General features: G+C 49.0%; 1 protein-coding gene across 1 annotated transcript in view; it reads left to right on the forward strand.

Moving 5' to 3' along the window:
• The window catches only part of TG (thyroglobulin), a 216,739-nt gene that overhangs the window by 36,264 nt on the left and 165,147 nt on the right, over positions 1 to 15,328 (forward strand). The window contains exons 21-24 of the mRNA XM_006912929.2: positions 5,118 to 5,267; positions 9,408 to 9,578; positions 12,906 to 13,022; positions 13,572 to 13,687. Coding sequence (XP_006912991.1) covers positions 5,118 to 5,267; positions 9,408 to 9,578; positions 12,906 to 13,022; positions 13,572 to 13,687 — 554 coding nt within the window. The remainder of the gene's footprint in view (positions 1 to 5,117; positions 5,268 to 9,407; positions 9,579 to 12,905; positions 13,023 to 13,571; positions 13,688 to 15,328) is intronic.

Below are 15,328 nucleotides of genomic sequence, written 5' to 3' on the forward strand. Positions count from 1 at the left end.
CACAAACCGAGGGGCTTAAAATAGCCCGCATTTAGCATTTTACAGTTCTGCAGGTTTGAACTCTCGCATGGGTCTCACTGGGCTGAAATCAAGGTATCAGCTGGGCCACACTCCGACCAGAGGCCCTAGGCAGGAATCTGTCTCCTTGACTTTTTTAGCTTCTAGACGTTGCCCATCCTTCTTGGCTCGTGGCTTCCTTTTTTGATCGTCAAAGGCCGCAGTGACTGTTATTCCGTAGTCACAGCTCCCTTGGACCTGTCACTTCCGAGGCCCCTTGTGACTGAACACAGCTTCATTACCCAGGGGCCATTGTTCTGTCTCCTGCCCGAACTTCCAGAGTCTCGTGATGAGAAGCCCGCCTCCCACGTGGCATGAGGCAGAGAGGCATTTCCATTGAGCCGAAGAGGGAGAAGATGTTTGTCTGTTATTTATTTTTCCATTCTTTATACTGGTTGCAACACAAACGCAACACGGCCTTTCCTTTCATGAAATCTGTGCCAAGTTCTAAACTCCTCACTGAACTTAAGATACAACTAAGTCTTAACGTAGAAACCAGAAACACAGCCACTGATATTTATAGAGGGTTTTGCAGTTTAAATACACCTGCACAGGTACTTAACTCTCGTGACGGCCTCCGGTGGCAGGGAACTTCCGCATTTGACAGATGGAAAGGTCGGGGCTCACGTGGGATGTGAGGGGCTGGGATGGCACTTCATAGATCCCAGCTCGACGTAAACGTTCCTTCTGTTTTTCAACTGCTGCTGCTTTTTACTGACTCACAAAGAGTTGCCCATCACACCATTCATTCAGCCCTACCCGCTTCCTGCAGATGGTTAGGACAATTCAGAGCAGAATTCTCAAGAGCAGCACAGAAAGCCCTGGGTTTTCCAATATCGAGGATGATATCTCTTTGCTGCTGAGTTTCTGGTATGCGCTGGGCCCCGCCAGCATTGCCTCGGTTCAGATCGTCGGGTACTGTCCGTCCCACCACAGGGATGAGAGAGCCAGCGTCACACCGCGGAGAGTTAGAGAAGTGCTCTTCGAAGTCAGCAGTCCTGGGTTCAAGGCCCGGCTCTAACACCTTTAAAACGTGGGATCTCGGACATAACTTATCCTTGCTAAACATCATCTGAAAAGTAGAGACAGGAAGGTCCGTTTCATGGGGCTTGGGGCTTGGGTAACCTTAAAATAACCAATGCAAAGCATATCTTCTGCTCATAGCGACGTCACAGCAAACGGTTTCGTGTCACCTGGCTGTGCCGAGATTTAAACTCAGCTCTGTCTGGTCCCAAATTCTTTGTTCTGTCCGCTGCATCACGCGGTTCCCTCCTTAAACGGGTTCCTACGGAATCACATCCTCGCCTTCTGGCGTCTGTTCTTATCGGCCCTTTTTCCTTCTGAAGCACATCTGGACCACGGCTGTGAGGCTACAGACAGATCGTCGTCCTGTGGAGATGGAGCGGGCTGTCTTCACCTCGGGGCTAATCTGCATGATCGCCCCGGAGGGCAGCGGGGATGCCCCCTTCCGTGACTCATGAAGGCGCGGCCTTTACCCAGGGAACAGAAACTGGGGGTTGGAGGCTTTGTGTGCAGCGCTGGTGGGGTCAGTTACGCTCTTACTCATGCCTCAAGGCCAGCTGTGTGGCTTCTCCTCGGAATTACCTGCCGATGACTCCTACCGGGTTGGTGCATTAAGGAGAAACCCAGAGACAATATCCGGGTTTTCCGTTTTCCGTTCTGGACAACATTAACTTGCAGTCACTCGCGACAGGTTCTTATGACAAAGCTAGTTCTCTGTGGACTTTTTCTGAAGTAATATGTCTTGTTTCTCTTTCTCCCTCTCTCCTTCATTCCTTCCTTCCTTTCCTCCTTCTTTCCTTCCTTCCATGCATATATCCATCCATCCATCTATCCATCCATCCATCCATCCATCCATCCATCCATCCATCCAAAATGGATTTCAAAATATAATTATATATCAAACACCATCATATATACTCAGGAAAGCAAAAGTCATAGCTCTACTTTCAAGGAACTCACAATCTAGTTTTAGCGAGGTCAGTGAAGAGAGAGCTAAAATATCCTCCAGAGAAGCTTTTCTCATCCCAGTTGGGGAGGCAGGGGGGTCTTGCTGGGGAGGAAAAGGCTGGCGTGAAGTCCTGAAAGGTGAGAAGGGATGCGTGGCGTGCGTGCACACATGCGCTTGTGTTGAGAGGGTGCTAAAGTGGTGAAGAACATTCCAGAAATGGAGATTCCTGCAAAAGCAGGGAGTCGCGAAGTGCTGTGGCTTTATGGGGACAATGCACATGATTTACACGGCTGGAGGATGGGGTGTGTGGGCAACGTGGCAGGACACAGGGCTAGAGGGACAAGCAGGGACCAGAGTGGGAGAGGCCTTGGGGAGGAGGGGGGGGCTTGAACTGGTTGTGGGGGGGAAGCACCATGAAAACATCTTTTAAGTTGGAAAGTGACAGGGCCAGGCATGGGGTTGATTGAGGCAGGCTAAGGGGGTGAAGGACCCTTATGCTTCTTCGTAGTTATTTTTCTGCGGCAGAAACATGGCTGTCCTTGTTGGGGGAACGCGTTGGCATGACCCTGAAGCTTTGTGAAACTCGCAAACTCAGGCCAAGTTGTCTCATTTTACGCAAGAGGGAACTGAGGCCAACGGGGTTTTCCAGAGATTTTCATGGAGGGAGTTAATGGAAGGATGAATGCCCAGTTGCTGGCGTGGACTCAGCGGTCTCTGAGAGGACGCACCTGCCGAAGGAAGGGTGGCCGTAATCCAGCCACGATCTCATTCTGACCTACGCGAGTGTTCCTTTGGGTGGAAAAGACTCTCGATGTCAGCGATGGAGAGAAACAGAATGCACGTTCCTCGAGCATGGTCCAGAGGCCTAAAACACGGAGCCCCAAGTGGGCCCCAGCTCTCTCCTTTCTCCCCCTCGCCTGCGCCTCGGGCGTGGGGGCGGGGCAGCGCAGCCTGGCCGAAAAGGTTTTGTTTTCCTCTAATAATTTGGAGGCCACTCGAAAAAACAGTCACTGTACCAGGGTTAAAATACTCAACCTGATCAACAACCTGACTCATAGAAGTAATGAAACCCAGCTCTCCGAGGGAGGATATTAATCGCTCAGGGCAGACCGGAAAACACATCGCTTAGTTTCCAGGATGTGTCTTGTGTTTCTGTTTTACTCAGAAATGCCGAGCGTGCCTGCCTGCTCGAGACAGGAGTTGTGACGTCAACACTGGCTCCGTTCTAGCCTGTCTCACACGTCTGTACTTACCACTGTGTCAAAAGAAAGTGCTTACGTGGTGCACAGAGAAAGGGCGTCGGTTTGGAGAGAATGAGGCTCATATCCCACCTCTATCACCTTGTCGCCTGGTCCACCTTGACCTTGAACATCCATTTTCTACAGTCTAGAATGAGATGAGACCTTTCTGTTTGGGCTGCGAGATAACATATTGAAACACCTGACGTGGTGCTTGGAAGATCTGACAATTTTACCTTCCCACTGCCCTTTGCAGAAAAGCATGCTTGGGAGCCTTGTGTGAATGTCCTGGGCCCAGCTCCTCCTCTGAGAAGGAGGGGCATGCGAGGTCACGTACTAGAAGCTCACAGTGAGGGCCCAGCACACAGCAGGCGCTCCCAGGAGTGGGCAGGCTTCCAGCTCCCACCCTCATCGGGTGACAGCTCACTTCTGGAAGTTATTTGGCAAACGCTCAGGAGCACAACTCTGAACTAAGAAAGAAATCAAAGACCACCCCCTTCCCCCACCCCCTTCTCCGAGCCATCGGAATCGGTGTGGCCAAGTTCATGTCCTCTCCATTCAAGCAGGGCTTCTTGGGCTCCCACTTGGACGTTTTGTGAGATACACGTCTCTCCAGTTCGGGATTCTGGTTTCCCAGTGCGTGCCATCTTAGGAAAGGCCAATGACGTGGGATTTGGAGTGGCGGCCCAAAGGGCTAGAAAGTGTTGTGCTCTGGCAGACGGAAAGGCTGATGGGGAGGGAGAGAGTGTGGCCAGCGGGGCACTCAGGGGCCAAGGCGCAGCGAGGCCCTCCCTCCCAGGGCAGGGCCACTCGTGGCATTTCCGAGGGAATCAGAGACCCATCGACCTGACCCTGAGGGCCGCCGTGCATTCTGTGCCCCGGGTCCTCCCTCACCTCACGTAGCCCCAGGTCCGACTGACCGACCGACGGGGAGGCCGCGTGAGTCAAGTGAGACGGTGTCGAGCTGTTGGAGTCGCAGCAGAGAGAGGGCACCCTGTTTGGGCAGAGTGGGTGCCGAGGTTGGCCGCACGGAGGGACACCCTCACGCGTAAAAATAGTTACCATCTGTGGAGCACATATACGAGTTTGGCTCTATGACATGTGCTCTGTGCATCACCGCTACGCTCCAACGAATGACTATTTATCCCTCTTCGACAGAAAAAAATGGAGCCTCAGAGAAGTCAGAAATCACTTAGGTACAGTGGGGAGAGGGACCGGACCCTGATCTGCCCGCCCCCAGTGTTTGTGCCTCCCACTGGGCTCCAACGTGGCCCTAACCTTTTGGGAAGTGTTCCCATGGCGACCGAGGATGAACCCTCATCTTTCTAGTTGACCTTCGCCTTCCCCTTCTGCTGTTCTTCCTTTTGTCTGCTAAACTCTCGCCCAGTAGTTCTGTTTGTGTTTTTCCTTTCCGTCCCTCGAGTAATCCAAACTCGTTCCTACCTCAGGATTTTTGTGCTCCCTATTGCCTCTCCCAGGAATTCTCTTCTCCTAGGGCAATTGCCTGGGGCAATTCTCATCATTCAAGTCTCAAGCATCACCTTTCAGAAGAGTCTTCCTCACTAGCGTGTCCTCCTCTCCTGCTTCCTCGTACCCATCTCTGAAATTCTCGTCTGGCGCCCGCTCCTTCCACTAACGCTCTCCTCCTGGAGAGCAGGGACTTCATCCACTGTCCTCACGGCTTGGTCTCGGCTCTTAGAACCGGACGCACAGCAGAGCCTCAACGTGCATTTGTTAAATAAATGGGCTCTTGTGCTGATTTTGGGCTTTGACATACCCTGTGTGTTGTGAGGTGGTAACTAAAGCGAGTGTCTTACCTTTAACGTCATTTCTCTGTTTTTCTTTTCTAGTTCAGTGTCCTGAAGGAAGCTATTTTCAGGATGAGCAATGCATTCCCTGTCCTATTGGATTCTACCAAGAACAAGCAGGGAGCTCGAGCTGTGTCCCATGTCCTATGGGCAGAACCACCATTTCTGCTGGAGCCTTCAGCCAGACTCACTGTAAGTTCTGCGGGGTCCGGCTTTGAAATAGAAACCCTACAATGCAATGGGGCCACAGCAGGGTGTCTCAGCCTTGGCACTATTGAAATTTTGGGACAGAGAATTCTTCACTTGGGGGAGCTCTTCCATGTATGGCAGAATGTTATTTTAGCCACATCACTGGCTCTGACTTGTTAGATGCCAGTAGCAACTCACCACCGTCACTACCGACTAGTGACAATTACACGTGTCTCCAGACATGGCCGGGAGTCTCTTGGACGGGAGACAAAATTGCCCACCCTTGAGAACCATTGGGTTCACAGCACGACAATCAAAGGGGCCACTGTGTTTGACTCTCTGCCCCCTGCCAGGATGTAGCCCAGGCATTTTGCTCGTGCTGTCTCATTGAATCCTCCCGATTCCCCTTCTAAGTAAGTATTATAAGCCTAACTTGTACAGAGAAGAGGGTTGAGACTCAGAGAAGTGATCGAGCCGAAGTCACTCAGCTAGTAAGTGACATAGCTGGCCTTTGATCTCGGTATTGTCTGATTCCGAAACTTCTGACTTTTGTAGGTCGACCTTATCAGATTGAGAAGTGGAAGGTATTTTCCACCTACAGTCATTACCACTGGATAGCTCATATTCCCTTTGTCAGGACCGCGTGTACGTGTGGCCTTCCCATATGTCATGTGATTTCACTTGGCCTATTTACTGAACAGTCACCTGGGTATCGTTGGGTTTTCCTAACAAGAACCCATAACTTTCATGTTAGTCTGAAATTGTGTCAGCGAGAGGCAAACTGTCATTGCTTAAAATCTGAATACTGTCTAGAATTTTAAACTAATGAAGAGATCAAGCCACCTTCTCTGATAAAGGCAGTTTCCGTGGTCAGTAGAGCAGTGGAAATAGGTGGTAATTCCAAGAAAGGAAAAGTGAGAGGCACTTTGTCAGACAGGAGTCTGACGTTCCTCCTGGAGAAGACACGCTTCACTAGGAACTGAGGCCGTCCTTGACCCCCGGGCATCGCCCTCTGTTGGTACACTGGCTCCAGTCACTGTGGTCTGAACTGACTGAAGTGCTGTCACACTGCCAGAGGAATGTTTTCTTAAAAGATGATCGATGTGATTACTATCCCTGTTCATGGAAGGGAATACTACAGGAATGGCAGGAAACAGAGGAAGAGGCTGAGGCTCGTCACGAACCAGGTCCATTTCCATCCCCGACCTCCCTTCTACTGGCACTGGGACCTAGGCCGAGTCACCTTTCTTCTCTGAATGTCAACTTCCCCATTCATTAAATGAGGCCAATGATACCTCACTCATAGGGTGATGATAAAGCAAGTCTTAGTTCAGGCTGCTATACACAAATTACCATAAACTGGATGGCTTCACCAACAAAGGCTTATTGCTCCTGGTATTAGAGGCTGGAAGTTCAAGATCAGAGTGTCAGCGTGGTCAGGTTCTTGGGGAAGGCCCTCTTCCTGGTATGTCCTCATGTGCCCTTTCCTTGGTGCATGCACGCAGAGTGAGAGATCTGTGTCTTCCTCTTTTTATAAGGACACCAATGTCATCATAGAGATTCCACCCTTATGGCTCCAGTTAAACCTAATCACTTCCCAGAGTCCCCGCCGCCAAACACCATCACACTGGGGCTTCCGGCTTCTGCACATGAACTAAGGAAGCACAAACCTTCAGTCCTTAGCAAAGTGGAAGCCATTTAAACGTCTAAGATGAACAATAAGCATTCATCCTCATCCCGCTTTGGGGGTGAGCTTCGATGGCGTGCCCACCCAGTGGTCGAGGACTGTCCCATCTTTCCACTCTCCCAGACATCCTGAGGAACAGCATAGATTCCAGGATTGGGGTAGAGTCTATATGAAGGGCCTGCTTACACCTACGAGCTTCTCCATGACTCGTTAAGCCCCCGTTCTGCCTGTTTACTGCTCTGCATTCTTAGACGGAATCGTATTGAAGAGAAGCACAAGGAAGAGCATCTGCCGGGGTCCAAATAATGCCAAGTGGTCTTGATATCCTTTCGCTGTTAGGGTGGCTTTCAGAATCTTCATTCGTCCGCACAGTCGAGGTCTGCCTTATACTTCTCGCTTGCAAATACTTTTCTCCCATTTCCTAACCTCACAGGCCCAATAGATGACATTTCAGGTTCTGTTGATAAACCAGTAGCTAGCTAGCAATTTATTTATTCATTTCATTTGTTGGATTATGGATATGTTAATTCATGCATAGCAGGTATGGCATACAAAACATGTTACTTAAAAAAAGGCTTTATAATCTCTCCACAAAAAAAGTCATTATTAGTCAGTGGTTAGTCTTATAACTAATAGTTTTAAGACATAGAAAATCAGATGTTATCAAGTGTCTGGGCTGAAAGAATATATTTCACCTACTTCCCAGCCCTGGAGAACGAGTCAAGGTATTCCCTTTTGACGTCATTCATTAGAAATTTATCGAGTACCCACTCTCTTTGTGCCAAGTATATACTGGATATATAAGACGAGTAAAGAAAAATTCCCTGTTGTCAAGATGTTTAGAGTCTGATAAAAAAATTTACGTATATAAATATAATGTAGTGTAATTAATAACACAATGGAGGTGTACGTTAGATGCTATTATAGCAGCTAGCACTGGGTCTTGAAGGTTGAGTGCGGATTAGTCAGGGAGTCAGGTGGAGAAGGGACTTCTGGGCAGAAGTGATAGCTTGAGCACAGGAATAGAGCTATTTATCCATGGATTCACCTGGTATTTATTGATTGGGAATCTTGTTGGGTTCCTGGACCCAATTCCAAAGTGTATTGTAGGGAAGGGGTGGTCCCCCACACCAACAACAACCAATTCTTCGAGACCAGCAGACGTCTAAGAATTCAACTCAGTTCTGACACTACCTACCTGGAGACAGTGTCGGATTCCACAGGTTGAGGGCTCTGTCTCCTGCTTCTGACACCAGTCACAAGCGCAGGCTGTTACCTACGCTTCCGACTGTGGCTGGAGACCAGAGTTCCCATGACCCCTCCTTGGGTTTGACTGATTTGCTAGAGCGGCTCACGGGACCCAGAAAAACACTTTACGTACTAGATTACTGGTTTATTGTAAAAGACTATAACTCAGGAAGAGCCAGGTTAAGAGACACATAGGGCGAGATGTGGGGGAAGGGCACAGAGCTCCCAGGGAAGATTCTCCCTAAATGTCCACGTGGTCACCAGTGCAGAAGCCCTTCGAACTCTGTCCTTTTGGGTTTTTTTGGAGACTTCATTACATAGGCATGATTGAGTAAATCATCGGCCATTGGTTATGGATTCAACCTCCACCCCTTTCTCCTCCCAGAGGTCAGGAAATGAGGCTGAAAGTTCCAACCCTCTAATCATCTGGTTGATTCCCCTGGCAACCAGCCCCCATCCATAAGTGCAGTCCAAAAGCCACCTCATTAATATAATACAAAACACTATTATTGCTTTCATTACTTGGGAAAGTCCAAAAGTTTTAGGAGCTCTGTGCCAGAAACAGGGACAAAGATGACATACATATTTCTCATTATAAATCACAATGTCATAGGGGTCAGGTAGCTTATATTATGTGTCAGACACTGGGATACAATAGGGAACAAAAGCGGATCAGGCTCCTGTCTGCTTGGGAGGTAGACAGCTGTCAATCAATCATTCATTTGCACACGCAGGTGCGAGAGACGGGAAGCGAGCCGTGGGTTGACAGGAGAGTGTGTGAGAGGGGGGAGTCAGGGGGTGGCGGCTCCCTGAGGAAATGAGGTCCGCACTGAAAGCTGATGAACTGTGAAGGGCGAACTCACTGAGGACTGGGGAGAACTGTGCGCCGGGAGGAGGACCAGCTGAGCAGAGCCCGTGTTGGAGCAAATGGGTCAGAGAAGGTGGCGGGCGTAATGGACTGTGGAAGCTCGGGGAGCACGTGCAGAGTTAGGTGGCCGGGGCCAGGTCACCAGGGCCTTAGTGGCCCGAAAGGGAGCCTGAACTCTGTCCTTCTGTCAGAGTAGGGACACGAATGACTTCTAAGCTAGAGTGTGTCTGGCTCAACGTGTGACTTGGATGTCCGATCGAAGACTGGGAGCCCGGGGGTCTGGAGGGGAGGGGATCCTAGAGGCATGTCATCAGTTGTTGCGCCCATCTCTTGGTTCCAGGTGTCACTGACTGTCAGAAGAACGAGGCGGGCCTGCAGTGTGACCAGGACGGCCGGTACCGAGCCAGCCAGAGGGACGGCGACAGCGGGAAGGCCTTCTGTGTGGATGGCGAGGGGCAGAGGCTGCCATGGTCAGAAACGGACGCTCGACTCATGGACTCCCAGTGTCTGGGTATGCGCAGGCCCTTAAATCAGCCATGCTCCTGGGGATGGGGACACGTGCTCTCAAGGTCTTCCTAGAAAGGGAGAGACATGCGAGATGCATGTGTCTCCAACTTTTCATTTTGGAAAATTTTAGCCTACGTAGGAGCTGAACGAATAGCAGGATGAACAAACACCGTCACGTAGACCCCACACTTGTTAGTGTTTTGCTTTCTTGTTCTCATTCTCTCTTTTATTTTTAATCACTGGAAAGTAAGTTTCAGACGTCATAAAACCTCAACCCTAAATACTTCAGCGTGCCTGAGAAAAGTCTGTCAGTATCTCTCCGTCAGTGGGAGGCTGTGGAAAGCCTGTGCCAGCCCTCATTCTGGTACTCGCTGGGTAACCCAGAGCAAGTTGCTCAACTCCTCTGACCCTCAGCCCCACAGTGGACGCTTGTCTGCCTCCTGAGACACTGTGAGGGTCACCCCATCCTTGAAGATGACAAACATTCATTGAGCCCTACCCTGGGCCAGGCACAGGTCTCCAATGTGATGATGGGTGGGAAAGTCCTGGGTGAACTGGGTGTCATTGGAGTGGAGTCCAAACTAATTTAATCCCAATGGTGCCCTTTGCTGGCCGTGTCGTCTTGGGCAGGTCACTTGCCTACAGCAGTTTCCTCGTCTGTAGAATGGACTATTAAAGCTACCTCGCGGGGGAGTTGAGTACGTTAGCAGAGATGCGCCTCACAGAGGTAATAATTAGTTCAGCGTGGTTAGCAGACTCGGTAATCCTAGTTGCCTTGCTTGCTCATCTGTTAAATGAGGAGTGGCCGAGACAACTGCAAGGTCCTTTAATTCTGCCACCCACCCCCCGCCACCCCGTCTGCAGGACTCTGCTTCACCTTTCTGTAGAGTCGCCGTTTGCTGCTGGATGGCCTGAGGCTTACCTTTGCTTGCAGAGTCTCGGATGTCTGTGTAGAGAGAGGGCCTGACATACTGGCTTCCTCTGGGTCAGGTCCCGTGCCTGGCATTTTACTCAGGCTGTCCTTTTTAAACCTCACAAGGGTGCTAAGGGGTGGGTGTTATTATCCTTAATGATTTAATTGAGAAAGCTGGGGCAAAGAGTCTTAGAGCTGGAAGGTGTTTAAGAGACCAGGTAGGCAGATCTTTGCCGTCCTTCTGAGTTGAGGGAGAAGATGTCACAGATGGGAAGCCACTTGCCCAAGGGTGATCCCCAGTCATTCTGGCGTTATTGCCTCATTAACTGCAGCTCTCTCTGCAACGCTGTCAGTGGCTCCATTTCGAGCATCTCATGGCTCGTCCCGCCCTGTGCTCGCCTGGAGCTGAAAGGACACTTTGGTCAGTGGTCCAGCAGCGTTTATGAGTGACAGCTCAGCTTTGCCAGCTCACAGGTGCCTCCCTGAGGGATGGCTCCCAGGAGCCTCCAGCATCTTGGCTTCCTCTGCAAAACTCCGAGCTTAAATCGCCCTCTCTGGGTACCAGGAGGGTTTCCGTGTGAAGAAGCTGCTTCCCCACTGGGGTGTCAAGAATCAGCTTGCCTTGGGGCGGGTCTTTCTCTTCGGGAGTGAAACTGTAGTCTCATCTTTGAGGCCTTTGTCCCCTTGAACAAGCAAAAGACATGGAGGTCAGTTATGTAACTTCCCGAACAGGTACCTACCTGAGAGGGGAATGGCCCTCCCGACCTCCAGCTCCACCTACTGGGTCCAGGCCTGGGTTCATGGCTGTTTCTGTTCCGTTTGGCCGTGAGCTTCTTCCTAGAGTGCTGTAATGTGAAGGTCTCTATTACCATGATGCCCTTTTCCCAAAATCAGAAGATCCTCTAACTGAAGTGTGAAATTCACTGCATTTTCGGTTGCTGGGAAGACTTTAGTTGGAAACTGAAAGCCTTTCCACATTTTATTGACTCTCCTAGAATATTGTGAGCTCTGGCCTATACCAATTAAACCTTAGGGACTCCAGGCTGCATACAGTGTGGTGTTTGGTGGCCTGGAGCTGGCAATCTCTACAAATCGGATAACAAGAAGTATATAAATGGAAAAATAAAATGCAATAAAAAAAGAAGAAGAGATGAGAGCAGAAAGGCTGAGCATGGGCTGAGCACATGATCTCGGCAACCTCAGTGATCAATGTGGAAGGGTCGCTTTATGAAATCACAATTTTTTTCTGTATCAAAAATGTTGAAGGCTTAAAGCAAGTCCTTTGTTAAACTAACACTTTCCTCTCCCGACCTGATCCCAAAGGAATAAACCTTTTATTTCTGGACTTATTATGAAAGCCGAGAAAAGATTGCTTTGGATGGCCTTGAATTTACTGACATAAGGACAACCAACCAAGACATAGTCTCTTTTATAAATCAATAGATGTGTATGCAAAAGAGTGCTTACATACACACTTCTAATTGCCTCTGCGAAAAACTAGTACTCATGTGCATTGGGGCTTGTCTTTTTGGCAAAATACTGACACCCTTGGGCATTTTGGCTTGTAAGATGAGTCTCATTCCTGAAGAGTTACCCACCATGCTTTTTGGCTTGGTGCGGAGTGAGTTCCCAGTCTTAAAGCTTTGAGAACTCGTGTTTCTTTTTCTTCCCTTGTCTAGTCCCGTGGGCGTGTGACGACATTAGTCCTACCAGATAGGACCTCAGCAGTGTCGATGGCAGAAAAACAGGTGCTAATATATCACTTAAACAAATACTGTCATAAAAGTGCCACCGCCACATGACACCTTTTCAGATTTACACGAACCCATGTGTCCATGTTTTATTTGTCTTTTTAAAAATAACTTAACGTCTTTCTAGAAAAAAAGTCAGGTTGTATATGGAAAGGAAATTTTCGATAAAATAATTGTATAATTAGCACAGGGAAACATCAATTTAGACAGAAAATCAATATCAAAGAGATACCGTGAGTTGTGAGGATTACCATAATTTTCTCTGTAATTCCTGACAATGGGATTGAAAAAGGGAATTTTCTCTGTACTTCCTGAAAATGAGATAGAGAAAGGGAAACGTGGTACGTTATAGCAGAGGTCCCCAACTCCTGGGCCACAGAAATTTGCAGCTGCTCCCCAGCACCAGCATCACCGCCTCAGCTCCGCCTCAGACCCTTAGGCATTAGATTCTCATCGGAGCCCCGGCCCCTGGTGCCAAAAAGTTTAGGGACTGCTGTGTTATAGCTCTCAGTGTTACACACGAGGCGGCATGCTGGAAATACCTGCAAAGGGAATTCTTTCCTTGGGCCATGTGTGTGACCAAGGGCTATGCATGGGAGGTGACTTCTCTCTAGCACTTTTTCTACCTTTCAGAGTCAGATTTTATAAATTTCAAATTTTCTTTCAGTGATGCAGAAATTTGAGAAGGCTCCAGAATCTAAGGTGGTCTTTGACGCTGACGTTGCTGTGGGGGTCAAGTCCAGAGTCCCTGGCTCCGAGTCCCCACTGGTGCAGTGCTTGGCAGGTAAGGCGGGGTGGCCAGGTGGGCGCCTGGAGTGTGGTGTGGACATGCTCTCTGCCGATAGTGGAAAGCGAATCAAATAAAACCAAGGAAACTATAATGAGAAAATGTACTTTATCAAAAACACTTTGTGGTCAGTCGATCCCCCAAATGCACATCTAACTCGTAATTTCACTTCAGAGTTTATAGTGCATCTGCTGTGGGGCAAGAGCAATGCTACGCAAAAGGTTAGGGAGCAGAGATGAAGGATGCCAGCTCCTTGGAGAGCCGTTTGTCCAGGTGGGGAGATAAATCTGTCTATTTTAATAGTGAGGCCAGGGAGGAGTGATAACAGCTACTGTTTATTGAGCATGTATCTGTACAAGGATCGTCTCATAATCCTATAATCATTCATGAGTAGTCATCGTCGTCCCATGTTGCTGGTGTGTGTGTATGTGCGAGTGTGTGCGTGCGTGCGTGTGTGTGTGTTGGGGGCGGGCCATTGGTGGGGGTATGTTTCATCTGTCCTCAGCCTCACCTGAGAGGTGGATAACTGGCCCATGTTGCTTGCAGAATGTGCGTCGGATGAGGCCTGTAGCTTCCTCACAGTGTCCACGGTGGGATCAGAAGTCTCGTGTGATTTCTATGCTTGGACGAGGGACAACATCGCTTGTACAACTTCTGGTCAGGTGAGTCACGGCAGCCACGTGACATTTCTGCCTCTTGTCCTCTGTCAGACACACTCTGATTGAATCGATACTTGGCTGATCAGGTGACAGAATGAAATCGTCACTAGCTGATACCATGTTGCTTCCATTTCTTCAAAGTGATGAGACTTCAGAGAACCGAAACTGCATTAGATCAGCGCGGGCTCAAGGTGAGCCTGACGCGAGGTGCTCTTCAGAGTGGTATCACTTCCTGACACACAGTCAGAGAGCGTTTCAACGATGAGCGCCCCCTCTCTGTTCCCCGCCAGCTTGTGTTATGGGGAGCTTGGGCAGTGGACACCACAGGCCATTGTCCAGAGCCCTGAAGACCATCTGTCTCTCTGAGTCCCGGGGCCCAGAATTCCTTTCCATCGTAGAAGTAAAATATGATTATGGTTTAAAAAGAGAAAGATTAAATATTAGTTAGAACCACACGAAACTGCTTTGTCTGTCAAGTCAAAGCTGGTAGAATATTGGCGATTCCATCGTTATCGTGAGTTAGGACAGAAGGGTATGTAGTGAAAGCCAACTTCACATTTCCTAATTTCCTAATTCCTAAACACATGCGAATCATTTTTCTCTCCAGTTCCTTCTGGACCCATCCAGAAAATGTCTGTGTGTTTATAAGCATCATTTTTTGTTTGTTTACATGCTTATGTTTTATAACATATATTTTTTTCTCCCTCGATTTCCTCCCATAATATTTAAATTTTTAGATCTTAGTAATTAACCTTGTTTTTTTAATAGCAGCATACCACTCCATATGAATTATATACATCCGTATACAGATGTATACCTCACATTCGTTAGGGATACGTAGATTGATTAGCAGTTTTGCAATGTCACCAGCAGTGGTGCGTTGCATGCTCTGTGCCCATGTGCTTGTGTTTGCATGTGAGTGTGTATTCATAAGCGACATCTTGGAAGGGACATGGAGCATGGACCCTGAATTTTAGGGCTCTTGAATTAGGGTCTGCAGCTGCCGGCTTGAGAGGAGAGGCAGGGAGGGGTCTTGGACTGAATGCCACTTTGGGGACATTAGACCATATGCAATTTCCTTAACCTCAGCCTCTTCGACTGTGGAATGGAGTCTTTAACTCACAAGCTTCTGGCGAGGATTTGGAAAGCTAACGCAAGACATGCAGTAAACTGTGGAGGGAGCGTTATCTCCTTTGAGTTTAAAAGTTAAAGCATTTGGAGGAGGATGACAATGGTTTTATTGGTTTTGACCATAATGATTCAGACCTGCCTTAGGATATATTGGGGGTGGGGGGTTGGGAAGAGAGTTGTAGGCAGGGATGGAGGAGAGGCTTGTAGACTGGTGTCACTGAGCAAGAACTCGCTGCCGTTAACGCCACGACTGAGCACATGGGCTTTTTGTCACCCTCTTCTGCCATCAGACAGTGCAGACAAGCTCGATTTATTTGTTACCTGGGGGTTCTAGGTGCCGCTCCCCCATCTTGGCTGGTCCATGATTCCGCTAACACGACACCTCCGTCCAGACCTCCCTCAGGTCCTTTGTGGTCGAGGGGCCCGAGGTCACAGCTGCCAGTGACAGTGGCTCCCTAGGCAACTGGCAAGTCATTGGGAATCCCTGATTTAAAGAAATTCTACTTCTTCTCT

Source organism: Pteropus alecto, unplaced genomic scaffold (genome assembly GCF_000325575.1).
Source record: "Pteropus alecto unplaced genomic scaffold, ASM32557v1 scaffold105, whole genome shotgun sequence".
NCBI lineage: Eukaryota > Metazoa > Chordata > Mammalia > Chiroptera > Pteropodidae > Pteropus > Pteropus alecto.